The following is a 27415-nucleotide window of genomic DNA, read 5'->3' on the forward strand; positions in this document are numbered from 1 at the left end:
TATAAATTAATAGCACATGCCACATAATATAGAAAAAAGAAGAAAAATTGAAACACTAAATTCATGTGGTTTAACTATAAAATTTTCAATTTTCATAATTTGTTGTAATAGATAAAATTTATAATATTTATACTGACTCATATTTTCCACATGTTGCCCCTTACACCCTCTAGTAAGGTTAGTAATGGCATATGGTCGAACTATCAACCTAATCCCTCCACTATCTTTGTACTTTTAATTCATTTTAAATCTAATTTTAATCATATTTTTTTATTTTTAACTCTAATTTAGGTGTAATAACAATTAATTAAGAAAATGAACTATTCAATTTGGTTTGATTTTATCCATTTTTTCATTAGAAAACCAAACAAAACAATTCATTATATTGAAGCTTGTACTTTGTATATTAGTATGCATCTTTGTCAAGGAAAAAAACTTTGTAAAATGTTATATTTTTAAGCAATTTCGCTTGAAATTTCCTTCACTATTATACAAGAAATTACTCGTATGCTTTTACACTGTTAAATAAATAGCTAGAAGTTTCACCTTTTCTACTGAGAATTGAATGACTGCAAGTTTGAGATCTTATACTAGTTACAATTTTACATTTTTTTAAGTTCTTGCCAACTTCAAAGGAAGAGAGGCAGAGATTTATGCTGAACTGATGCATTAGCCAGGAGTTTAGGTAAATCAATTATCTTGACTTGTAACAGAGTAAATCTCTCTCCTTTTTCAAGACAAGCTGGTATTGCCAAAGCAAACATGATGGCCACTGTAATGTGCCAAAGTTCAAGTTTCTGTTTAACATTATTCATAGATAAACACTGATTCTGGATGAAGATGTAAGATTGGATACTAATCATGCGGGTAATATTTCAGGCCATTGTTCTGCATATATGTAAATCTAAATATTCTCTGTGAAAGAGTAGCTGAGGTCAATTACAAAATTCCGTGACATATGAAAATATTCATCCTTAGGTCTTTACTATTTTCAAAGTGTATTATATGGTTATTATCTTTTCAAATTCCACCGCTGGTTTTATATTTATTTAATTAATAGATCTTCTCATCCTCATAGCAGTGGCTTCAAATACTAAATTGCCACAAATGGCATTGGTATTATGGACTAACAGGATGGCTAGCTAGAGCTGATGAGTTTTCCATCCTCCAAGATCTTGGATGCTTCCTTTCCCTAGTTCAAATCATATCTGTAATCTATAGCCATTTCTTAAGTATTATATTACGCTTCTATTTTTGCTTCCTGATTTGTCAGGAACAAGTTGTCTTCCATTATCAAAAACCAACAAGAGAATCATAAAAGATGAAGTACTGTAACACAAATTTGAGACATATATTGAATTACACATTCTGATCTTAGATTTATTTGTAATTTCACTGTATGTAAAAGGCCTCACAAACAGTTCACGAGGCAGAACTTGAGGTTTATGTGCTGAAGAGTTGACACTTGTTCTTGAAGTTCAGAGAGATGCACAAGCTCAGGTTAGTGGGAATCTTGAAGCCTGAATGCCACAACTTATTCCTCTGCATTTCAACCCAAATCAGAGTATTCGTTGGGCTGTAAGCAAATGCGAAGATAGCATAATATTCATCAATCAGAATGTGCGCTAAAAAAAATAATAAACTAATACCTATTTGTGGTTTACAATTTGTCGTTCTCTACGGGTCCTTGCACGAAGGAAAGACTCCGTGATGATGCTTAGTTTTCTTGTGACGTCACCCATATTCATTCGATCGCTTGGTAGTTCTGCTGAGCATGCGAGTCCTATATTGAGGACTGATACAACACATTTTTGCACATTGCTTCCTTGTAATTTCAATCTTTCAATATTGACATTATTTTCTTGGATTTCTATTTGACCATCATCACTCTCATTGTCTTCAACGATTTCTTCTACTCCCACTTCTCCTGTTGAAATAAGCTTGGAATCCAGAACCTGCATTACTTGTCCTGGTAGCTTAGACCTAACAATGTTGTGGAGGTTCAAACCATCTGCGAACACTTCATCAGTTGGTCTCCGTCCTGTGAAAATCTCCAACAAAATTATTCCAAAGCTGTACACATCTCCATATGTTGTTGCCTCGCTACCTATTCCATATTCTGCAATGAAAACATATCCGATTCCATTTTTATTGTATACATGACTAGTGCTGTTGTTTGATAAATAAAAGCATGTAAGATTTTACCTGGAGGCATATAGCCCACTGTTCCCTTTATCCCAATGGAGCTGGTTTCGCCTGGAGAAGAATTATTTGTGGTTTTGGAAAGGAGCCTTGCTAATCCGAAGTCACCAACATGAGCAGTCATGTCATTGTCAAGCAAAATATTGCTTGGCTTCAGGTCGCAGTGAATGATTGGAGTTTCACAAAGGTCATGAAGGTAATGCAGCGCAGATGACAAATCAATGGCAACATGAAGCCTTTGAAGAAGGTTTAAATTCCTTGACTGAATGCTACCATCTTCTTTTGAATGCAACCACATATCCAAACTTCCATTGGCCATGAAATCAAGCACAAGAGCTTTGAATTCATTGCCTTTAAAATCAATGCTTGAACAGTATGTCAAGATCTTCACTAGATTTCGGTGCCTGATATTTCTCAATGCTCCGCACTCAGCAATGAAGCTCTTGGAAGCTCCTTGTTGTTAAAGGTTGAATACTTTCACAGCAACTATCCTTTCACCTTGGAGATCAAGACTTCCTCTATATACAGAGCCAAAACTACCTTGTCCAATTAAGTTGTCTGAAGAGAATCCCTGAGTTGCTTGGAAAAGCTCCTTATAGGAAATTCGAAGCAGCTTATCCAAAATAAAAGGACAGGATGATGGATTCTTTCTTGATTTTTTGGATTTTCGCCAGTAGAAAACCCTTAAGGATGTTATTATCATGAAAAGCACAATTGAGCTAATGATTGTTGCAAGGATAATGGCAGTAGGAGACTTTTTCTCTTTCTTTGGCTTGATGGGGCATGCTGGTAGCTGCAGTTCTGGGATACCTCCACAAAGATTTTTGTTTCCAACAAGTGAAACTGCCGTTATATTTCCGAACACTCCCTTGGTTGGCACCTCACCCTCAAGATTATTGAAAGAGAGATTCAGATATTCCAAAAAAGGAAGCTTTTCTATCTCTTTTGGAATCTTTCCTTATAAGTTGTTTCTTGACAGGTCTAAGTATTGGACACCCCGTAAGGAAGCAAGGGATGAAGGAATGGCTCCCTGGAGAAAGTTACCCTGTATGCAAAGGATTTCTAGACTCAAACATTGGCCTATTGTCCAAGGAATTTCCCCAGATAGTTTATTCTCTGAGACATCTAATGCACCAAGATTTTTCAGTTGGCCAACTTCTCTGGGTAACGGACCTGCCAATGAGTTATATGACAAGTTAAGAATTAATGATAGAAAGTTCAGACCAAGAATTTTTTGGGGTATGATATCAGTCAGGTTATTTTCTGCAAGATTCAGAGTATGCAGATTTTGGCAGTGAGCGATACTTGATGTTATATTCCCTTCTAATTTGTTTCTTTCTAACCAAAGCTCATATAATTGTGTGATATTACCTAAGGATTGAGGGATGTGTCCTGATAACATGTTTCTATGCAAATACAATGCTTGCAGATTTTGAAGCTTCCCAAAAGAAATGGGAATGCTGCCAGAAAATAGGTTTTCCTCTGCGCCTAATATACACAAATTGACAAGATTGCCAATGTCTGCCGGAATTCTACCGGATATTTGGTTTCTTCCTAAACTTAGATCACCAAGGGTAGAAATATTAACTATGGTGCTAGGTAATACATCGCCAAAATTGTTATCAGCAAGAGATAGAGCTTGGAGATTGCTGCAGTTTGACAAAGATGTTATGAAAGCCAAATCCTTACTTGAATTATTGCCCAGAAAATTGAGTTCCAAGTTCAGCCGTTGAAGACCTTTCAAATCTCCAAGATTGATTGGGACTTGTCCTGTGAAACTGTTGGCAGAGATGTCAACTATTTCAAGATAAGAAGCATTCGTCATTGAAAGTGGAATACTTACACTGAATTGGTTCATGCCGATTCCAAAAATTTGCAGGTTAGGAAGAGTGAGTCCAATATTTGCTGGAAGCTTCCCATGCAATTGATTCTGTGAAACAGATAGCACAGTGATGGATGACATATTGTAGAGGTTAGAAGGAATTGAACCAACCAGATTATTAGGTCCCAGCGCGAGCACAGTTAAGCTTGTTATTTGTCCCAATTCATTCGGAATATTTCCTTCCATATGATTATATGATACATAGAAACGTTGGAGGGACGAAAGGTTTCCAACAGAATGTGGGATCTTTCCCGTGAGGTTGTTTGGACCAAGGAAAAGTGTCACAAGCTTCTTTAAAGAGCCTAGTTCGGCAGGAATTTTCCCCACTAAGCCATTATCGGCCAAATTCATAACCCTAAGCTCTGAACAAAAGCTGATGTTGATTGGAATTTCTCCTCCCAACGTGTTGTTCCTCAGGTTGAGATGTCTTAGACGAAACAGACGGCCAACTTCTTGGGGAATTTCCCCATAAAATCTGTTGCCAGCGAGGTTGAGGAACCTTAAGAAGGTGAGGTTCCCTGCATATGAAGATATGGTTCCCGACAAGCTCAGCCCGTGCAGGTTTAGTGACGTAACTCTGTGGTGTTTTCGGCCACAAATAACCCCTTGCCATTTGCAGAAGTTGACAGAATCGTTCCATGAGCTCAAGATTCCATATGGATCAGCGGCTATCTTGGCTTTGAACTCCAAAAGTGAAATCCGATCAGTCTCATTTACCAAATTATAACTGAGACAAATCTCAGGTCGTAAGCTGAGAATGCTTATAGAAAATAAGAAAAAGAAATGAACGTGAAGGATTGAAGGCCAAGGTGCTACCATGTTGGCTGGACGTGCCATCTTAATTTGTTGCCTGGAAGTAGAAGTGGCACACAGATGGAATAACCAGTGCTGTTGGACGAGTAATTATGGTGTAAAGCCAGCAGTACTAGGCCCGAAGTGTTGTGACTAATGCCTAAGGTGTAACACGCTTGAGAAAGATGTCCACACTACCAGACAAAAAATTCCGCACTCAACAAAAAACGATTAATCACATAAATTAAAAAACAAATAAATAAAGATTTTATAATAAAATATTATTAAATATAATATATCATAAATCATTGCTCTCGGCATGTTTCCCATTGTACTTCTAGTCGACAGCTCTGAAAGACATAGTGCGAAATAAAATGATGGCATGTTTCCCAATTCTAGTCGATAGCTCTGAAAGGTAGGGGCGAAACTAGGTGAAGGGCGAGGGGGTTGTGGCTAAATTATAATTTTAAATTATAATTTTAAATTATAATTTTTTTAAATTATAATTTTACTTAAAAATTTTAGTATGTTTTTTTCAAAAATTAACGTTTGCACTCTAATTTTTTTAAAATCATAAATTTATCTGTAAATTTTAATGTATTTTTAAAGAAATTACTGTTTATCCCTTTGCTTTTATGTTAATTTTATTTAGATTTTTATATTATCTAATTTTAATACCTTTCTATCAGTAATTATTTGAAAGTGTAAGTGTGTATAGTAAATTTTCTTTATATCAGGTGTATGTGTGTTATTTTAGAATTAATTAAAAAAAAATTAATCTCTTAATATTTTATATTTTTTTATATTTTTATCAAAATATTATTTAATTTCTTTTTAACATTTATTTTTTTACCACTTGAAATTGCTAGCTCTTTAAAAAATCATATATAAAAAAAAAAGGGTGAGGCATGGTGTTTACATCTTCAAAATATGTGTTAATTTAATAACATCGAATGATTTCAAGAAAATAGTTTATTTTAAATACGTGTTTTAATTTTTTTAATTTAATATTTATACTATTATAAGATAATATTTAGAAGAGTACTACTATTAATTCATTTCTATTTGTGACAAAATTAGCATGTATCATTTTAAAATGAATATTTAATTTTATATATTTTATAAATGACTATTAAAATATATGTAGTTAATTTTAAAACGTAAATATTTTTTTTATAAAATAAGTTAAATTTTTTTAGATGAAATTAATTTTTTTTTTTACATTTATCTATTTATTAATAGGGGTGATAGTATTGTTTTTTTTAATTTTCATCAAATCAAAGTATTATGACTTATTTTTTAGGGATTCATTTTCTTTAATGTCTTTAATGCTGCACGTTCTGGTTGTGGGACATTGCCTGCCAGATCTGTGTATTCATCGAGTTACCACTAGGTATGCCTGCGGTTATTAATTTTATCATATTGAAAATTAAAAAATTATTTTAAATTTTTGTTAATAACTAAATTAAAAATTAAATATATATATATTTTATATTTTAGAGATATATTATATAATTTTATTATAATTAATTATATATATTAGTATATTATTTAATTGAATAAACATATGATTATATCCCTTTTCTTATATATTTATACTTCATTTATTTTTAAAATGTTTTAAGAATAACGTGTTAAAATTGTGAAAATAAAAAATAAATACAAATAATAAATATAAATTAGAAACACTTTATTTAAGCTTATAAGAATTTAAAATTTAAAATGGTTACGTGTTTAATTAAAATGCTTATAAATGATCGATAATCAATTGAGATATATTTGGTAAAAAGTAATTTATAAGCACATTTATTATTAAAATAATTTAAAAATGATAAATATCAACTTGATTCATATATTGCTTAAGAATTGCTCAAATTTCCTAATAAAAATTTAATGATAAGGAAAATTCAACAATTTTTCATTATTAATTATTTGAAAGTTTTTATTTCTCGTGTCTGTAAGCATGCTAATAAACTTTTAAAGATAGTAAAGAAATAGCCCCTCGTTGGAGAGATGAGCAAACTATAGCCGTAAATTATTTTCTCAAATAATAAATTATATTAACTCAATATTTTATTATAACATTATCAAAATATGTTTTAATCACATTAATTACAATATAATTTAGTTTTAAATTAAATAAAGAAATATTTTATAGAAGAAATTTTATTAAAATTAATAAAAATAATTTTTAAATTCATTAAAATTAATACAAATAATTTATTTAAATGATTGCATATAACTAAATTTTTTAATGTGAATATGAGAATAAATATAATAAAGATATATAGTAGAATTTTAAATGAGGATAATACAGTAAAATACTTAGTCAAACTAATATATAAGCATCAAATTTATAAGCATTAAAATGAAAAGTATCTCTTCGCTCATATTTTTTTTCTTGGAGGGGCTTATAAGCACAGTTTATAAACTCTAAAAATATCTTAAACAAACAAATCAGCTTAAACTTATGGCTAATCAACTTATAAGTTAAATTAAACATTCTCTCTCTAATTAATTTATTTCATGGAATAGTCGGTGTAATGGTGTATCACGAAAATCAAATTGAAAATGAAAGATTGGAGAGCAAAATCAAATTATCACTCAAAATACTCTATTTGAGATTGTAATTGGGAGGGTAAAAATCATTAATTCAAATGAAAAAAAAAATTACAATAGGCTGTGTAAAGATGACGGAGCGCGTAGACTTGACAACAGGATGTAGACAGATTACAAGGATTAGTAAATTCAATTACTACAGATAAAGCATATTCGAACAATTAATTGAAGCTTGTACTTTGTGTATCAGTATGCATCTTTCAGAAGGAGAAAGACCTTGTAAAATGTAATATTTTCAAGCAATTTCGCTTGAAATTTCCTTCACTATTATACAAGACATTATACGTGTATTTTTATACTGTTAAATAAATCGCTAGGAGTATCACTTTGCTACTGACAATTGAATGACTGCAAGTTTGAGATCTTATACTGGTTACAATTTTACATTTTTTAGAGTTCTTGCCAACTCCAATGGAAGAGAAGCAGAGTCTTGTGCTGACCTAATGCACTAACCAGGAGTTCAGGTAAATCTATCATATTGACTTGTAATAGAGAGTAGATTTCTCTCTTTTTTCGAGAAAAAGCTGGTTTTGCCAAAATAAATATGATGGCCACTGTAATGTGCCAACAAGTTTTTGTTTTTTTTTTTTAAAGGAAGTTTTTATTAAGAAAGAAATTATGGGAAAACTTAACAAACACAATTCTAGCTAAGCCCCGGCCAATAGGCTGCCTTAGTACATCTCACCAAGGTATTGAGATACTAGGTGAAAAAACCTGAAAGAAAACTCAAACGACGTCACAGAAGCTGCAAAACAAAACAAAATTGCAGCAAATAGATGACAGCAATCAAAAACCAAAAGCAGCAACAAAAACAAAACAGAGGACGACAACCAATGCCTAACGTGTAACACCCATCCACAAAACGAGTAATCAAACAAATAAAATAATAAAAAATTAAAACACATAAACAAATAAAAAAGTTATTATATTTCTAGTCAATGGCTCATTTTATATTGCGTGATTAAAAAAATATGAGGATTAATCTGTTAATTTTTAGTCTATATTTTTATATAACTGATCAAAACAAAGGGTCAAATTTTATTTTATAAAGGACACACTTTATTTTTTTTAATTTATTATTAATATTTTATTTTCAGAAAAATAAAAGGGTGTCTCTCTCATCAATGTGTTTTATGTATTTTATGTATATTAGTTTTTTTTTTTAACTTGCATTGCACCTTTTTTTTTTTTTTTTTACTTCTTGTGTATATCAGTAGTTTAATATTTTCATATACAGTTTTTATTAATTTTTATCAAATATAATATTATTATAATATATTGATATTAATATGATAATATAATAATTTTTCGTTTTTCATTATAAGTGTGTTGTATACGTATTTATTATTTTTAAATTAAATTAATGAAAATAAAAATATATTAATAAAAATAAAAATTATAAATAAAAAATTTATTATGAAAAAATTATTATTATAATATAATTTTGTAATTGTTAGTGCTTTATAAATATATAAATTTAATTATCTATTATTTTGTTAGTTCTTATATTTTCATTTTAAATTTTTTCAATAATAAAGTATTGAATTTATTAAGATTAATTAGCTTTTAGTATTTTATAATTCTTATAAAATATATATAATTAGCGTGAGAAATTTAAATTTTTTCAATAATATTTAAGAGTTTATACACATAATAATAAAATAAATTTAATTTGGTATAGTTTATATAATGTTGATTTTTTTCCTAATTATTTTTTATTCTTTTTTTTTAATTTTATTTGACAAAATTAATTTTATCATTAATTTATATTTGATATTTAATATTTTAAATCATTTTATATTTTCTTTTGATAGGGAGAAAAACCTTAAAAATAAGATTAATAAATATATTAACACTAATAAATTATTTATAAATAATAAATTAATAACTAAAATTTTATTTTTATATAAAAAAATAAAAAAAGATGCTAATAGAATAAAAAACATTAACATTAGTATATTATTATTTTTAATTAAAATAATTATAGTAAAAAATGTATAGACAATTATTTGATTTATAGTAAAACACTTTATGAAATTAACGTATAACGTATTTTTAAATTAATTTTTTTATAATTATTTTACTACAAGTAAATATTAAATTTCAATAAATCAACTTGTTGAATTTAAATAAATAAAAATTTTATTAAATGATGTAATGTTTGTATTCATATGAAAATTGGACTCTTTTTAAATTAAAATATTAATTTGTGTTTATATTTGAACATAAATTTATTAAATTAAGGTAACAATTTTATATTTAAAGTATGATTCCTAATTCTTTTTATATGTATTCATTATTTGCCAAGTCAGGGTAAGATTACAATATTAAAAAATTAAAAAATATTAATTTTTTTATATATACACATATTAACATTTTTAAATTTTTAATAATGTATCATTTTAAAATAAAAAAAAAATCAGTATTATAAATTCTAATCATCCTATTAATTATATTAATTTTATAATAGAACTCAAACATAACATATTGTGTTAATTATTAATTTTTAAATAATACATATTTATCTATTTAAATGGTTTTCTCATATATATAATTTATTTTATATGCATAATTACACATTATTTAAAAAATTTTAGATTCATATATTACATACAAATTAAATATTTTTTTATAAATCAACGAATATGAATTTTTTTGTAATGTTTGAAGTAACTTATATATTAATGTCATAATTAAGAATTTTAAAAATATATCTATAATTAAAAAAAATATAAATTTATTTTATATAAAATATTTTGTAAAGAACTTAAAGAAATTAAATTAAAAGAAAATTTTCAAAAACATTAATAAAAGAATTGATATGTTTGGTTGACAAAAATTAATTTCTTTTCTTATTATTTTATGTAAATTCAAATGTAATTGTATTAAAATATTTTTACATAAATAATTATAAGATATAGATAGAAATTTATTATGATTCATTAAAAAAGTAATTCATATAAATAAATAATTTCTTATTTATTTGTAAATAATATTTTTACAATTTTTTTAAAATTATGTGATAATAAAAATTTAATTAAGTAGAATTTAAATACAAGTAGAACTAAAAATTTTAGATTTATATAAACTCTGAAATTATATAGAAAATTAAATTTTGAGTCTTAAGTATTTTAAATTTATATAAATTCTAAAATTAAAATAAATAATAAAAAATATAATTATAAATACTATAAATAATGAAGGGTTATTTGGGCAAAACTAATGTTCTTCTCTCTTCTCACATTTATATATTATACAGATAAAAAAAAACGTATTTTATGTATTTACCTAAAAATATTAAAAAATAGCTAAAAATAAAAAAAAAAAAAAAAAGAGAACTCACCCTTTGCTCTCCTTCACTTCAAAACTACCTTATCTATTTGGTGATGTGTGCTTTTGAGCTAAAATTTTTGTAGAGGAATAAAGGATTTCACTAGAGATGGTTGTAGAGGAAATTGAGACAAATTTGAGAGAAATTTGCTTAGTTGATTAGAGAGAAATGAAAAGGTGCTAAAAGAATGAGCTAAGATAGTTCTATTTCATTTCACATGAAAGAGGTAAATAAAAGTAAAAAATTCTCAGTTAGAAAAGTACCGACTGCTATGGTCATTACTTAATAGTTGATAATGGCTGTTATTTTTAAATAATGACCGTAATGGACTTTACATTTATAATTTTAAAATAATTTTTAAATAGTAATAATAATGGTAATGATATGCCAAAAATCTTTTAAATAATGCCGTTAAATAATGTAACGTGATGGATGTTATTTAAAATCATATTGTGAGGTTTTGAGATATAGTTTCAATCAGGGTCAATTATAAAAAAAAAATTAAAATATGTAAATAAATAAATAAAATTAAAAAAAATTAATATAATAAATTTTATAGTGAATAATGCCATAATAATTATTATTAAAAGTGAATATAATTATAAAAATTAAATAATAATATGCAAAATTTTATGATGAAAAATGAGTCATTATATTATTATCTGTATTAGTGATCTTCATAGCCAGTCCTTAGTCCAATTATTTTCAAAATAAAACAGCCCATTGTAAAGAGAGCAGTCAATAAGTCGAAGTGTCATCCCCAACAAAACACGCGAGCGAGCCATAATCGTCATCGTCATCGTATTATTATATTATATTATATATTACTAAAAGAGAACGTAAAAGTAAGTTCTCATCCATTTAAACCTAAATTTGGGCCACCCATAACACACGAAATTATTAGCAACCTAATAGTTTAGTGATTAACTTAATAAAATAATTTTATTTTATTTAAATTTAATTTTTTATATTAATATAATAATTAAATATTATCTTTATTTAGAAGTGTAATAAAAGGTAATAGTAAATTATCCAATGATTTATATCATTGAGTGTCACCTCAAGTTCGATGGTAGATCATTTTTTTTATAGAATTGAGTTAAATACAGTATGTCAATCGGTGATCTCGAGCCTCAAATTTAAGAAAATTATGACTATTATATTCAGCGAGTTCTCATATTTTATTAAAAAAAAAAACTCACAAAATTCTGTTTGCTATAAAACAATATTTTTTAGCAGAATCTGTTTTGGTTATAACTTAATGTTTTAGTTACTCGATATTTTTAAGCCTTAATTTAACTTATTATTTCTATTTTTTTTATTATTAAATAAAAACCACTATCTTATTATATATATATTCAAATTAGTTTTTCACCTTAATTTTAATTTTAATTTTAATAGCTTTTAAATTATTTAATTATTATTTTTCCTTAAAATAATTTTAGAGCAATTTTATTAACAAAGTGTAATTTATTGTTCAAATAATAGTGTTGTGATCATTTTATGCAGCTCATTATTTTTAAAAAAATTTTTGTTTTATTATTAAAATAAAGATTTTCTTTTTAATTCTTACACATGGTATATCTTGGAATTTTTTACATGCTATCCTTTTTTTTTTTTCTTCCTTTTCAATTAGTTGAATCTTTTGAACTAGAATGAACGCTTGAGTTCTTTTCAAAAATTTATTTTGGTGTTTTATTTTATTAATTAATTTTTTTAATTCCTATTTATTTTAATTTTAAACCTCTTGGGCATTTCACGTATGAATTCAAATTGTTATTTTAATTTTTTTCAATTATTTAACTTCATTTTATGATAAAATAAATTTTACATTATACAATAAAATCATATTGATAAAATGCCAAGCTGTCATCTCATTACAATTAAAGTATAATAACAACGAATACTACTTTTGCTAACTTCTGATATGGGTAGAATCTTTGATAAATGAACGTGGAAAGGTTATTCGGATAATGTTATTTTTGTGGCTTGAAATTTGGATATATTTTTCATGGACCTGAATTGTGAACCCGACCTGAAAGTTTCGCGTTACGACCCCGATTGGGATAAAAAGTGAAATCTGTGGTGGTAGTGGAGGGCGTGGGCTGATAGGCCTGGGGCCGAAGCCCATCAGTAATTTCCTTGGGGGTGCGGGTGCAACGTTCCCGTGGTATAGACCAGTATAAATATTATAATATTTTGCCCTTTGCAATAGAGTTGTGAGATATTTAGGAAATACATTGGGGTTAGGGTTCGAGAGTTATGAGTGATTGTATCTTGCTCTTTTCATCATAGTGAAACTTTTTTCTCTTGACTTAACCATGGACGTAGACCTTACGATTGAACCACGTTAAATCCTATGTTATTATTCTTCTCTTTTCTATACTGTGTAATTGTGTGATTTGTGTGTGTGCCTTATATTTGCGTGCTTATTATAACAAAAAATACAGAGGTAGGCTACAACTGATAGGATTGCTTGGACACTTCAGACAACCACTCCAAGCTCTCAAGAAGAGGGTTAGACCTCCTATGACCACTTTGTTTGTAAGAGAACACAAGTTTAGAGGGCCAAGGGATTTCCCCCACTTGGCATTTTGAAGGTTAAGTTGGAATAGGAGAGGAGAATGTAAGAATAAAGAACTCAGAGAGAATAAATGTAGCCAATATGAGTTCAAAGAATACCTTTAACTGTTATAGTCAATGCTTATATTCTTCTTCTCATCCAATAAAGTAATGCCATGTATTGTAAATTATACAAGCAAGCTTGTAATATTTAGGGTACACTTTGAAATGACATAAAATATCTCTTATAGAGCGCTATCATTATTCTGACTCTTTTGAAATGGCAATTATTGGGAGTCTAACACATGTAAGTTTCATACAACTGCCAAGTTATAAACTTACGGCACATTAATGATGGGCAGTCAACCTGTATTGATTTAGTCAGCTAAATAGCTTATCTGGAGGCATATAGTCGATTGTTCTCTTTATGCTAATGGAGCTTGTTTGATCCTAAGAAGAGTTGCTTGAGGTTTTGGAAAGGAGCCTTACTAATCTAAAATCATCAACAAGAACAGTCATGTACTTGTCAAGCAGAATATTGCTTGGCTTCAAGTCACAATGAATGATTGGTGTTTCACAAAGGTCATGAAGGTAATGCATTGCAGATGACAAATCAATGGCAACATGAAGCCTTTGAAGAAGGTTTAAATTCCTTGACTGACTACTATCATCTTCATTTGGATTCAACCACATTTCTAAACCATGAATGAAGAAGAATTAAGAAGAACCTAAATTGTAATATGAAAGGTTAACTCTAGGAAGATTCCTATGCGCATATAACATTATATTAGTCTTTCCAATTCCAATGTTTACCCAATATAATTTCATATCTACACCTAATGAAATTACATTTATATTAAGAAATTTCATATTCAATAGACAAACACTAATGACGTTATATTAGTATTTCATTTCTAAAGTTTACCAATTAAATTCCACATATAGACCTAATATAATGAAATTCCATATTATATTAAGAAACTTCATATTCAATAGACAGATACTAATAATGATTAGCATTTTTCTATTAATAATAATGTGTTAGCTTTGGTAAGTTAATTTACTTCCCAGGATTCAAATTCTTGAGTCAGGACCTTGGAACTAATCTATTTCCGTCAGAATTACATAGTAGAATGGAATTAGAACATGGAACTGCAATTTCCACTAGAATTGAAGTTGGGGATTCTAATTTTATTTCCATCTCTGTGTGCCAATTAGGTTAGAGATTTTAAAGATGCTTTGTTTCATTGCTGGATTTTACACTATCCAACGAATTTACCTCTTCTTTCCCCCAATGTTGTTTTTTCTGGACTGGATCCCGAAAGTTATGAACTTAAGTCTGCTTTACATAGGCAATGGCCCATGTCTTTATCCAATTTTTTTTACCGCTGTAAAACCCTGTTATTTTTTTTTTTCTAGACTGGATCGGATGGGTGTGGACTTGGGTCTCAATCTCCTCCCCTCTTTAAGCTGTTGGTCTTGCTCTCTCTTTAGGCTCCAGCTTGTTTGTGGAAATGGCTAATTCTGATTCAAGCTGGGCCTCCATTTTACGTTCATGTTTTTGTCTCATTCCCCGCCAGACTTGGGACAGCACTACATCCTTGCACTCTTCCATGTGAGATTGAATAGTCTTACTCTCAAATTGGCAATTCATTTCCAAGAGAATTGTTTTTACTTCCGTTTCTAAGGGGAATAAAATTTTTGTTTTCACCAACAACAGAATCATAACAGTTCATGAAATATTTACGCCGATTTGAAAATTTTGCAGGTTCGGAAGAGTGAGCCCTGTATTTTCTGGGAGCCTCCCATGCAATTGATTCTGCGTAACAGATAGCCCAACGATGGATGAGATATTGTAGAGGTTAGAAGGAATTGAACCAACCAGATTATTGGCTCCCACCGGGAACACGGTTAAGCTTGTTATTTCTCCCAATTCATTTGGAATATTTCCTTCTATATGATTATATGTTACAGAGAAACGTTGGAGGGAAGAAAGGTTTCCAACAGAATGTGGGATCTTTCCTGTGAGGCCGTTTGAAAAGAGAAGTGCCACAAGCTTCTTTAAAGAGCCTAGCTCGGCAGGAATTTTCCTACTATGTACCCCTATTTAGAAAGCGATGAATTAATGGAAGGTAAAAGCAAATAAAAGTAAATCCTCTCTTATTGTTCAAATCTCGATTTTTCTTGTATCCAAAGGATTCAAATCTTAATTTTTCTTAAGGAGCGGTAAAAAGAGGAGTTGAGAATTATGACTAAATTTTATTTAAATAACCCTTAATTCACCTCTTTCCAAACATTATTTTTTTTTTTTATTGTAATCTCTCTTACCCTTTCTTATCCTTCAATTGTTTACCTTTTCCTCACCCCATCCAAACAGATCGTAAGCCATTAGAGGATAAACTTACAATCCTGAGCTCTAAACAAAATTTGATGTTAATTGAAATTTCTCCCCCCAATTGATTATACGACAGGTTGAGAAGTCTTAGACGAAATAGACGGCCAACTTTTTGAGGAATTTCCCCTAAAATTTAATTTGTAAAATAAGTCAAGCTACTTACGAGCTGCTCGATACTCAGTTTGATAAAAGTTTGGCCCGAATTGATTTATTTAGAGTTTGTTTTCTAAACGAACCAAATTTAAACTTATTGATATTCAGTTCGATTTCAACATGAACTAGCTCAAACTCGAGTAAAATCTTAATAAACTAAGTCTAAACTCTTCAAAACTCAATTCGGCTTCGTTCGTTTATACTCCTAACTATAATAGTTAATTTAAAAAATTTGTTTAATTAATTATTTTAGAATGCATTAAATTTAATTTTAAATTAATAATGCTAAACATATCTCAACAATCAACACCATATCAATAAAAAAAAAATTACAATAGGGTGTATAAAGATGACAAATGTTAATTAAATTACTATATAGAGAACTACGCTTATTTGGCAGAGCGTGTAGACTTGGAATTACAACAGCATGTGAAAAGATTACAAAGGTTAATTAATTCAATCACCAAGGATAAAGCATTTAGACTATGCTTTATTTACTTGGCGTCTTGAGTTAAAAACATTAATAGTAGTTAGATCACAAGTAGGAGATCCTTCAGAAGCATATATGATGTGAACATATGATATGGCGTAGGTCTGAAAACGACGACGATGCTTTGCAGATATATATAATATAATTGGTCTCGTCAAAAGTTGGTTCGTTGATTGACCATGAAGTCTTCTTTTTTTTTTTTTCTTTTTTTTTTTCAGAAAAGACCATGGAGTCTTTGCCAAAAGCAAAAGGTAAAAGAAATAGTATTGTGAAATCATATAAAATATCTCTGTTATTGTTGCATGCACGTATGAAAACTTCAATAACTTTTACAAAAGTCTACTTTCGTAATATATATGAAAAATCATATCTTATGTAGTGGAGGATGGTGGATATCTTGTTGACCTGTTGTGGCATTTTTTTTATTTACTTGTTTTCAAATCGGAATGTAAGATTTTATAATTTTAAAGACTTTAATATTATTGAATTATATTAAAATAGATATACAAATCTATGATACATCTATATCTTCATGGTATTTCATAAAAGTGAGTTCGTAAAAGAAACAGTAAAATCAAATGGATTTTGATGTTTTGAATTATTGAATTGCTCTTGTGGTTTGTCAACATAAGTTTACACCGGCAGGATCCTTTTGTCTTTTGCGTGATTTTAGATTTGATTAGCGGTTCTCAATAGAATTAGATTGAAATGGACTTCCACCTCCACCCCAAGTTCTCTATTTCATACAACATAACATAGAAAAGAAGAAAAATAGAAATAGTAAATTTATGTATCTTTTTCCAATTACAGATAAAACATGAGCAAAAATTTCATTATGATAAAAATTTAGTTGCAAGCTTTTAAACTCTTCAAATCCTAATTACCAATAGCTTTTTCAAAATCTTCCAATTTGTTATTATAGGCAAAATTTATAATATTTATATTGGCCCATGCTGCAAGCATGCATTGTCCCCTATACCTTTCAATGAGGTCAATAGTGGGCTAAAATCTCAAACATATTTTACTCGAATCGACTGCTATCATTATATAGCTTACAAAAATATCCAATTCAAAATATACCATAGACTTTTTGGATCGAATTGTAATTCAAACTAATGAAAAAACTTATCTAAATGTAAGTTACATCATGATAGGTTGAAATTCATCACATTTTGACAAGCAAATGAACCAATATAACTGCATGGTGCGACTATGCAAAATCATATAAAGCTAAAAGGTATATAGCTTAAACTAAAGATTACATTGCTATGCTAGAAGATATATGTTTTGGCTAAAAGGTGATTTTAACTATGGGTCTATATACAAAGGCTTATGAGAATTCTTTTGTATGTTTAACAAAAGGACAAATGATTGTACATTTGTAAGCGTGCAACAATGCATTCTCATTTTATAGGTATTTAGGATTCATTTTACACATATTTCGCCCTTGTATATAGTTTATTTATATATTTCTAGCTAGTAACATTTTAGTTTAGTTTAATGATTTAATATTTAATTGTGTTTTTCTTGCATTTTAGGTTGATTTGAAGTTAAAAAAAAGGTGTTAAAAGTATTAATGGGAAGAACAATGTGTACTGATTTAAAAACCATAACAATTAAATACAGAGGAGAATTTCAAGTTTTGAAAGAGTAAAAGATTGCACGACCACTAACATGGTCATGTTTTTTGTTGTGTAAATGCGGAACATATCATTACGTAAGTAGGTGCTTTTGTTTACATAAGTAGTGCTTTTGTTTACACAAGTGGTGTAATCTTCAATTTTGAGGTAGTAGAAGGAGACACTCAAAACATGGGAGAAAGCATAAGTGGTGTTTCTAGGTCGTGTAAAGACATACTACAACACTTACATCACTCTTATGTGAAGATTACATGCTTAGGTTTCTCCAAGTTTAAAGAGTTTTGCTAAAGCACGTCTTTACACGGTCATGTAAACATTTACATGATTGTGATGTTGAACTAGAATGCACAAATTATGCTCTTTTAAATTCTTCTTATACTGCATTTTCTGACCTAATACAAATTGGTAGTATATTAAGCTTCTCTTTCATAATTTTTGCTGCATTTGGAATTTTGGAAAAGTACAAATTGAACTAAATTTCAGAATTAAAAAGATTCTGTTGGTTTTTTTGTTTGAATAAAATTCTACTCCCCTCAATGTACAAGCAATGAATATTATCTATTATTAAATAGTAAACTTTATGATAATATTTAGCTTATGAGATTTTGCTTCTCTCTACGGTTCATATTACTATTTGAAATCTTTTTTTTTTTTTTATCATTTCAATAGAAAAATATAGCATTTAAATTCTCATATTTAATTATCCTTGTTATAATTTCAAATTTTGTGAAAAATATCATACTCATAGTAGTGGCTTCAGTGGCTTCAAATACTAAATTACTACAAATGGCAATGCTGGCATTATGGACGACTAAGTATATATTATCAAAAACCAACACCAGAATCATCAAAGATGAAGTATGTCAATATAAATTTGTTACATTTATTGATTTACACAATCGGATTTTAGATTTAGCTAAAAAAAAGTATGGAAAAGGCCTCGAAGATAGAACTTGAGGTTTATTTGCCGACGAGAGATGTTCATTCGGCGGAAAAATACCAAAGAGAACACTTGTTCTAGAAATTCAGTGAGGTGCGTTCTAGAAATTCAGTGAGGTGCACAAGCCAGGTTAGTGGGGCCTGGATGCAATTGCTTCCTCTGCAAATCAATCCAAACCAAAGTAGTATCTGGGTTATAATTAAGCAAATATGAAGATAGTATAAGATTCATCAATCAGAATGTGTGCTAAAAAATCAAACTCATACCTATTTGTGGTGTACCATTCATCAATCTTAGAGTGTCCTTGCACGAAAGAAAGCCTCTGTGATGATGTTTAGTTTTCTTGTGACATCTCTCATATTCATTCGATCTCCCGGTTGTTCTGCTGAACATGCGAGTCCTATTTTGAGAACTGATACAACAATTTGCATGTTGCTTCCCGGTGATTTCAAATTTTCGACATCGAAATTATTTTCTTCAATTTCTGTTTGACCATCATCACCCTCCTTGCCTTCAACAATTTCTTTTGCTCCCACTTCTCCTGTTGCAATAAGCTTGGGATCCAGAACCTGCATTACTTGTCCTGGTAGCTTAGACCTAACAAAATTGTGAAGATTCAAACCATCTGTAAACACTTCATCAGTTGGTCTCCGTCCTGTGAAAATCTCCAACAAAATTATTCCAAAGCTGTACACGTCTCCATCTTTTGTTGCCTCGCTACCTATTCCATATTCTGCAATGCAAAACAAATCCGGTTCTATTACTTCATGTGTGGGCAACTTCCATTTTCATTAAGCATATGACTAGCGTTGTTATTTAATGAATTGGAGCATAGAAGATTTCACCTGGAGGCATATAACCAATTGTTCCCTTAATCCCGATGGAGCTTGTTTGGCCTTGAGAAGAAGTGTTAGTTGTTTTGGAAAGGAGCCTTGCTAATCCGAAATCACCAACATGAGCGATCATGTCATTGTCAAGCGAGAATGTTGCTTGGCAGTCCTGATGAATGATTGGCGTTTCACAAAGGTCATGAAGGTAATGCAATGCAAATGACAAATCAATGGCGACACGAAGCCTTTGAAGAAGGTTTAAATTCCTTGACCAATTATTACCATCTTCTTTTGGATGCAACCACATTTCCAAACTTCCATTCGCCATGAAATCAAGCACAAGAGCTTTGAAGTCATTGCCTTTAAAATCAATGCTAGAGCAGTATGTCAAGACCTTCACAAGATTTCGATGCCTGATGTTTCCCAATGCTCTGCACTCAGCAATGAAGCTCTTGGAAGCTTCGTGTTGTTGAAGGTTGAATACCTTCACAGCAACTATCTTTTCACCACGTAGATCAAGACTTCCTTTATATACAGAGCTAAAACTACCTTGTCCAAGTAAGTTCTCTGAAGAAAATCCCTGAGTTGCTTGGAGAAGCTCCTTGTATGAAATTCGAAGAAGCTTATCCAAAATAAAAGGACTGGATGGTGGATTCTTTCTTGATTTTTTTGATTTTCGCCAGTAGAAAACCGTTAAGGATGTTATTGTCATGAAAAGCACAACTGAACTGAAGATTGTTGGAAGAATAATGGCAATAGGAGATTTTTTGTGTTTCTTTTGCTTGGGACATGCCGGTAGTTGCAGTTCTGGGATACCTCCACAAAGATTTTTGTTTCCAACAAGTGAAACTGTCATTATACTGCTGAACACTCCCTTGATTGGTACCTCGCCATCAAGATTATTGAAAGAGAGATTCAGATATTGCAAAAAAGGAAGCTTTTCTATCTCTTTTGGAATCTTTCCTGATAAGTGGTTTTTTGACAGGTCCAATTGTTGGAGACCACGTAAGGAACAAAGGGAAGAAGGAATGGGTCCTTGGAGAAAGTTGCCCACCATGTAAAGGAATTCTAGACTCAAACATTCACCTATTGACTCAGGAATTTCCCCAGACAGTTTGCTCTCTGAGACATCTAATGCACCAATATTTTCAGTTGGCCAACTTCTTTGGGTAACGGACCTACCAACGAGTTATATGACAAGTTAAGAACTAGTGATAGAAAGGATAGATGAAGAATTTGTTGGGGTATGATACCAGTCAGGTTATTGTTTCCTAAATCCAGGGTATGCAGATTTTGGCAGTGAGCGATGCTTGATGGTATATTCCCTTTTAATTTGTTTCTTCCTAACCAAAGCTCATACAGTTGGGTTATGTTACCTAGGGATTGAGGGATTTGTCCTGACAACATGTTTGTATGCAAAGACAATATTTGCAGCTTTTGAAGCTTCCCGAAAGAAATGGGAATGCTGCCAGAAAAATGGTTTTCCTCCATGCCTAGTCTATACAAATTGACTAGCTTCCCAATGTCTGCTGGAATTCTACCGGATATTTGGTTTATTCCTAAGCCTAAATCACCAAGGGTAGACATATTTGCTATAGTGCTAGGTAATACACCGCCAAAATTATTATCAGCAAGATATAGTTTTTGGAGATTGCTGCAGTTTAACAAAGATGTTATGAAAGCCAAATCCTGACTTGAATTGTTGCCCAGAAAATTGCGTTCCAAGTTCAGCCGTTGAAGACCATTCAAATCTCCGAGATTGATTGGGACTTGTCCTGTGAATCTGTTGCTAGCTATGTCAAATATTTCAAGCTGAGAAGCATTCGTCAATGAATCGCGAATACTTCCGTGGAATTGGTTCCCGCCGATTTGAAAAATTTGCAGGTTAGGAAGAGTGAGCCCTATATTTGCTGGTAGCCTTCCATGCAATTGATTTTCTGTAAAAGATAGCGCAACGATGGATGAGATGTTGTAGAGGGTAGAAGGAATTGAACCAACCAGATTATTGACTCCCATCCCAAGCTGAGTTAAGCTTGTTATTCGTCCCAATTCATTTGGAATATTTCCTTCCATATGATTATATGTTACAAAGAAACCTTGGAGGGACGAAAGGTTTCCAACAGAATGTGGGATCTTTCCCGTAAGGTTGTTTGAACCGAGGAGAAGTGCCACGAGCTTCTTTAAAGAACCAAGCTCCGCAGGAATTTCCCCCACTAAGCGGTTAATGGCCAAACTGATAACCCTGAGCTCTGAACAAAAGCTGATGTTGATTGGAATTTGTCCTCCCAGTGTGTTGTTCTTCAGGTAGAAATGTCTTAGGCGAAACAGACGGCCAACTTCTTGGGGAATTTCCCCATAAAATTTGTTGTCACTAAGGTTGAGAACCCTTAAGAAGGTGAGGTTCCCTGTATATGAAGATATGGTCCCCGATAAGCTCAGCCCATGCAGGTTTAAAGACACTACTCTGTGGTGTTTTAGGCCACAAATAACCCCTTGCCATTGACAGAAGTTGACAGAATCGTTCCATGAGCTCAAGATTCCAAATGGATCACTGACTATCTTGGCTTTGAACTCCAAAAGCGAAATACGATCAGTCACATTTCCCATACTATTGCTGAGACAGATTTCAGGTTGCAAGCTGAGTATGCTCATAGAAAATAAGAAAATGAGATGAAAATGAAGGACTGAAGGCCACGGTGCTACCAAGTAACGTGCCATCTTAATTTGTTGCCTGGAAGTGGAGCACACAGATATGAAATAACAAGTGTTGTTGGACGAGTAATTGTGGTGTATGTATGTGTATGGAAGTGATGGTCAGATTTTTGTTGCTGATGGGGTACAATGGTCTCATTGCTAGGTACAATATATAGCATGAGCACAGCTTTATAGATAGAAGTGTCATTCAATCAACAAAATATGATATCTTAACGTGGTGGGACTACGCTTAATTGGCAGAGCGTGCAGACATGGAATTACACAGGATGTGGAAAGATTACAAAGTTTAATTAATTTAATCACTACAGACAAAGCGTTTAGACTACGCTTAGGTTGGCATCTAGACTTAAAAACATCAATAAGTAGTTCATTGACCATCGTCCAAAAACGACAATTATGGTTTTGGTAATTGATCTTGTCAAAGGTTAATTCGTTGATTGACGTGGTCTTATCTAAAAGCAAATTGTAACGTGTGAATGCTTCAACTATTGCAGCATCATGCACATACGAAAACTTCAGTAACTTTTACACAAGTCAGATCTTATTTAGAGGATATATATATATATATATATATATATATATATATATATATATGTGAGTAATACATAAAAAATTTTTATAATATGTAATTATATTTTTAATATTTATAAAAATTAGTTATCATTTAAAAGTAAATAAATTTCTGTATTCAAATCTAAATTTGATTATAATTCTTAAAATTTAAATTCATTTCAAACTCAATTAAAATTTAACGTTAACTATCTGAATTCGTTTTAAACTTAATTATTATTATCTGAAAAATATTTAAATTTATTTAATTTTATATTTTTTAATTAATAATTTACATAAAAAATAATTTTTTATTAACAATTTTTATTTTAAAATTTTAATAATTCTATAAAATATTTAAATTTTATTTTATTTAAAATAAAATAAATAAAATTTATAAATATTATTATAAAATATATATATATATATATTATATTTAATTAAATATTTATGTAAACGAATTTAAACTTCTATTACTCTATATATAAAATTCAAACAAACTATAAGTATTATTTTTCAAATTTAAACCCATTTCAAACCTGGCTATTCAAACTAGTCTTACTAGGATCCAATCAGATCGGCTATTAAAAACATAAAAGATAAAAACTTTGCTAGTTTTGTTAATTATAATCTTGCATGTGATCATGATACACAATTTTAATTTGTAGTGCTAGCTATGTTGGCTTACACTAGTGCCTTGTAAAGAATACAATTAATTGTCTGTTAATTAATAAAGGACAAATTTCAAAAGCATATGATTTAGAATTATAGCATTTGGAAAGTCCAAATTAATGAAAAGATAAGCTCAATAAAACACCTTTGTGAGGTGGAGATTATATCATAATCTTTGTCGGAAAATTTTCCATTAGAATAGAAATATATACATATATATAGCATGAATGATATATGGTGGGTTTCCTGCTTTTATTTTTTATTTTTTTTTATTTTTTTTTTAATTTATAAGATTTAAACTCTTATATTTTATATGACACTTTGTTTAAATATATACTTATACTACTAGCTAAAATAATTTATATTACTTTAAATTTATGGCATGTTATTATTTCATTATTTTTTAAATGCAAACAGTATCAATTAATAAAATTAATTCACTTTTAACTAAAATCAATGACCATTATTAAAGTAAAAAAAGTTAGGTATCTCTCCACGTTACATTGCTAATCTATCGATTTCTATTTGTTGCAATAAGTCTCGTTGTTAATTCATTTAAAGAATTAACAACGTTCCAATTGCTAATAATAATGGACAGTATATATATATAGAGATAAAAAAAATAATAATACTTTGATATTTATAACCGATTTAGCAATAAATTTTCATCATTAATTACAATCAATTAATAATTCCTTTACAAATTTAATATTATAAAGTTTTAATTTTAATATTATAAACTAATTTATAAATTTTAATTAATACATAAATTGTCACTAATAGTTATTATAGATACATTATAATGAGAGTAAAAAGTATTATTTAAAAAAAATTATGGTGAAGAAATGAATAGAGGAAAAATTATATTAACGAAAAAAAAAGAAAAAGATCAATGATAAAAGTGAAGAAAATATGAAATTAAAATTATATTAATATATAGTGATTTTCTTTTAAGATTTTCCACATGGATAAAGTTTTTAAGAGTTAAATTGATTAGTTTTAAAACTGTAGAGAATAAGTTATAGGTTTAATTAAATTTTAAAGATTAAATTATAGTTAGTCTAAATATTAAAATGATGATTGGACATTAAGGATGATTCTTTTCTTAATAATGTTATTTAATAAAATTTAAACATTATAAATATTTTAATGTAAATCTTAAACCTTTATAGATTATTGAATATATATATATATATATATATATATATATATATATATATATATATATATATATATATATATATTAGTTCAAGACATAAATTTGACCTTAATTTTGTATTTATTATGTTTAAATAAATTAATAATTATCCATTCATGATTTACTTGATAATACTGTTAAAATTATTATTAAGAAAAATATATATATATTTTAAATATATTAATTAGAAAGTATTAAAAATAATTTAAAATTAAATTTTATAAATTTTAATTATATGAGTAATAAAATAACAAAAATAATTTTTTTCAAATTATTTATTTAATATTATTTAAAATGGTGTTTTATTTCTGACAAACAGTTTTGGTGACTAATTTTTACCATCAGTCCCTCAACTTTAAAATTAAATTTTATAAATTTTAATTATATGAGTAATAAAATAACAAAAATAACTTTTTTCAAATTATTTATTTAATATTATTTAAAATGGTGCTTTATTTCTGACAAACAGTTTTGGTGACTAATTTTTACCATCAGTCCCTCAACTTTTGAAGTTATTACTCTTCCATCTTCTATTTTCAGTTTATTACTATAAATTCTTTTAATTTTGAGATTTGTTATACTTCAGTCTCTTAATTTTTGAAGTTATTACACGTCCATCCTCTCTCTTCAATTTATTACTATAAAACCTCTCAACTTTAAAATTTATTATATTTTAGTCTCTCATGCCAGAGACCCCTCTTATCTCTTGCCAACTTTACATGTGGGAGTGGCACAGTGTAAAATAAAAGAAAAAAAAAAACAAATTCTCACATATAAAATTCATGCCACCCTCTCTCCTTACACGCTATCTCCCTTTCGACTCTTTATTTAATCCTCTTAGTGCTATTTTTTATCATTTTCCCTCTTTGTCCTTTATCTCGATGAAAAAAAAAAAAAAAAGCAACTCACTCTCTGCTCTCTCTCTTTTCAAACTGAAAAGAAAATCCCTAAAATAATTTTTTAGGGTTCCTTTTCTAGTCAATTACAGGTAAAGAGAATTCCTTATTTGTTTGTTATCCTTTAACATGATTTTTTATTGCTTTTTAAATTTGTTGCTGAAAATACCCAATTAGAAAAATAATAGAAAAGCATGTTGGAAGACTAACAAACAAATAAGGATTTCTTTTTACTTGTAATAAACTGGAAATGAACCCTAAATAATTGTTGTTAAGATTTTCCTTTTTAGTTTGAAAAGTTGAGGGATTGTATGGTAATAAAATGAAGACGGAGAATGAAAGCGTAACATCTTTAAAAGTTAAGGGACTAAGATATAATAAATTTTAAAATTAACATTTTATGATAACAAATTAAAAATAAAAAATAAAAATATAATAATTTCAAAAATTAAGGACTGACAATAAAAATTAGCTCAATTTTATCCTCCAACCACAATTCCATATGGGGCTCTCAATTGATTGTGGCTTCGCCATTGTCTCGAAGGCACCACCACCAACCCAACGAACTCACAACGTCTTTTCCTCTCAAGTTTTTTTTCTGAATTGACCTGAGGGGTACAGATTAGATGAACAGAATTTGATTTAAAAAATAATTGATCAATAGTTTTAATTTAATTTTTTTTGTTATTTTTTATTTTAAGAAATTTGATTTATTTTGTTCCAATTAATTAGAGGAAAAAAATCGATAGAACTAAATCTAATAGTTTTTTTTAATTAATTATTATTAGATCTGAAATCAAAATTAAAAATAGAAAATATTAAAAAAAATTACATTTGAAATGAGTCTAAGATAAGCTCAAGATAAAGTTCAAATTGATAAATCGAACCAAATTGATTCAATTCAGTTTAATTTTTTTTTATTTTCTCCCTAATTTGCTTCATTTCAATTTTTTCTACTATAAAGTTTGGTTTATTTGATTTCAAACCGAATACTATCGATGCTCACCCATAGTATAAAAAAAGGTCTTCCATTTTTCTCTACATTAGACCTGGCCAAAAGATTGGCTTAGAATCGGCATTGGAACAATTCAATCCAAAATTGAGACCAATTAAAATCAAATTGAACAAAAACTTCTTTGAATTAGATCAAAATTAGCTGGTTTGATTCCATGCAAAACTGAATTAAAAAAAAAAAGATAAAAAAAAATTATAAAAATATCAAATTGAAACCAAACTGAATCAAAATCTTTGGGAAGTCCTGCGATTTGACTTCGCCAAAACTTTGAATCAACGTTTGACCGCTCTAGCGCCTTCTTTTTCAAGGATAAGCCTGAGAGAACGTAGACTTGGGTGTCGATCTCCCATTTTTGAGATACTGGGCTTACACTCTTTTTAGGCTCCAGCTTTTATGTCAAAATGGCTAACTTTGATTTTAGCTGGGCCTCTATTCTTTTGCCCATGTTTTTGCCACATTCCCACCTGATGTGAAACAACACATTCCAACATCATCCCATGTGAGATGAAATAATCCTACCGTCAAGCTAGTAAT

The 27415-nt window shown here is 29.3% G+C and overlaps 2 protein-coding genes across 2 annotated transcripts; both read right to left on the reverse strand.

The window, feature by feature from the left end:
* Positions 1-1649: 1649 nt before the first annotated feature.
* Positions 1650-5024, reverse strand: LOC131173073 (putative receptor-like protein kinase At3g47110). Its single transcript, XM_058134724.1, has 5 exons — positions 3574-5024; positions 2836-3012; positions 2534-2538; positions 2206-2464; positions 1650-2119 (listed from the first exon to the last, which is right to left on the reverse strand). Exons 1-5 carry the CDS (start codon positions 4919-4921, stop codon positions 1650-1652), a joined length of 2259 nt encoding a protein of 752 aa, XP_057990707.1. The 5' UTR covers positions 4922-5024.
* Positions 5025-19116: 14092 nt separating this feature from the next.
* LOC131172587 (putative receptor-like protein kinase At3g47110) lies at positions 19117-22621 on the reverse strand. The gene is made up of 4 exons (XM_058133709.1): positions 21213-22621; positions 19852-20652; positions 19273-19739; positions 19117-19165 (listed from the first exon to the last, which is right to left on the reverse strand). Exons 1-3 carry the CDS (start codon positions 22552-22554, stop codon positions 19300-19302), a joined length of 2583 nt encoding a protein of 860 aa, XP_057989692.1. The 5' UTR covers positions 22555-22621; the 3' UTR covers positions 19117-19165; positions 19273-19299.
* Positions 22622-27415: the final 4794 nt, after the last annotated feature.

Source organism: Hevea brasiliensis, chromosome 14 (assembly GCF_030052815.1).
Source record: "Hevea brasiliensis isolate MT/VB/25A 57/8 chromosome 14, ASM3005281v1, whole genome shotgun sequence".
In the NCBI taxonomy this organism is placed as follows: Eukaryota; Viridiplantae; Streptophyta; class Magnoliopsida; order Malpighiales; family Euphorbiaceae; genus Hevea; species Hevea brasiliensis.

Coding starts and splice junctions, on each gene's coding strand:
- LOC131173073 (XM_058134724.1), bottom strand. CDS start 4,921: ATGGCACGTCCAGCCAACATGGTAGCACCTTGGCCTTCAATCCTTCAC. Junction 3,013..3,573: donor ACACATCCCTCAATCCTTAG/GTAATATCACAC, acceptor ATCTTTGTGGAG/GTATCCCAGAACTGCAGCTA. Junction 2,120..2,205: donor AGTGGGCTATATGCCTCCAG/GTAAAATCTTAC, acceptor TTTTCATTGCAG/AATATGGAATAGGTAGCGAG.
- LOC131172587 (XM_058133709.1), bottom strand. CDS start 22,554: ATGGCACGTTACTTGGTAGCACCGTGGCCTTCAGTCCTTCATTTTCAT. Junction 20,653..21,212: donor ACAAATCCCTCAATCCCTAG/GTAACATAACCC, acceptor ATCTTTGTGGAG/GTATCCCAGAACTGCAACTA. Junction 19,740..19,851: donor AATTGGTTATATGCCTCCAG/GTGAAATCTTCT, acceptor TTTGCATTGCAG/AATATGGAATAGGTAGCGAG.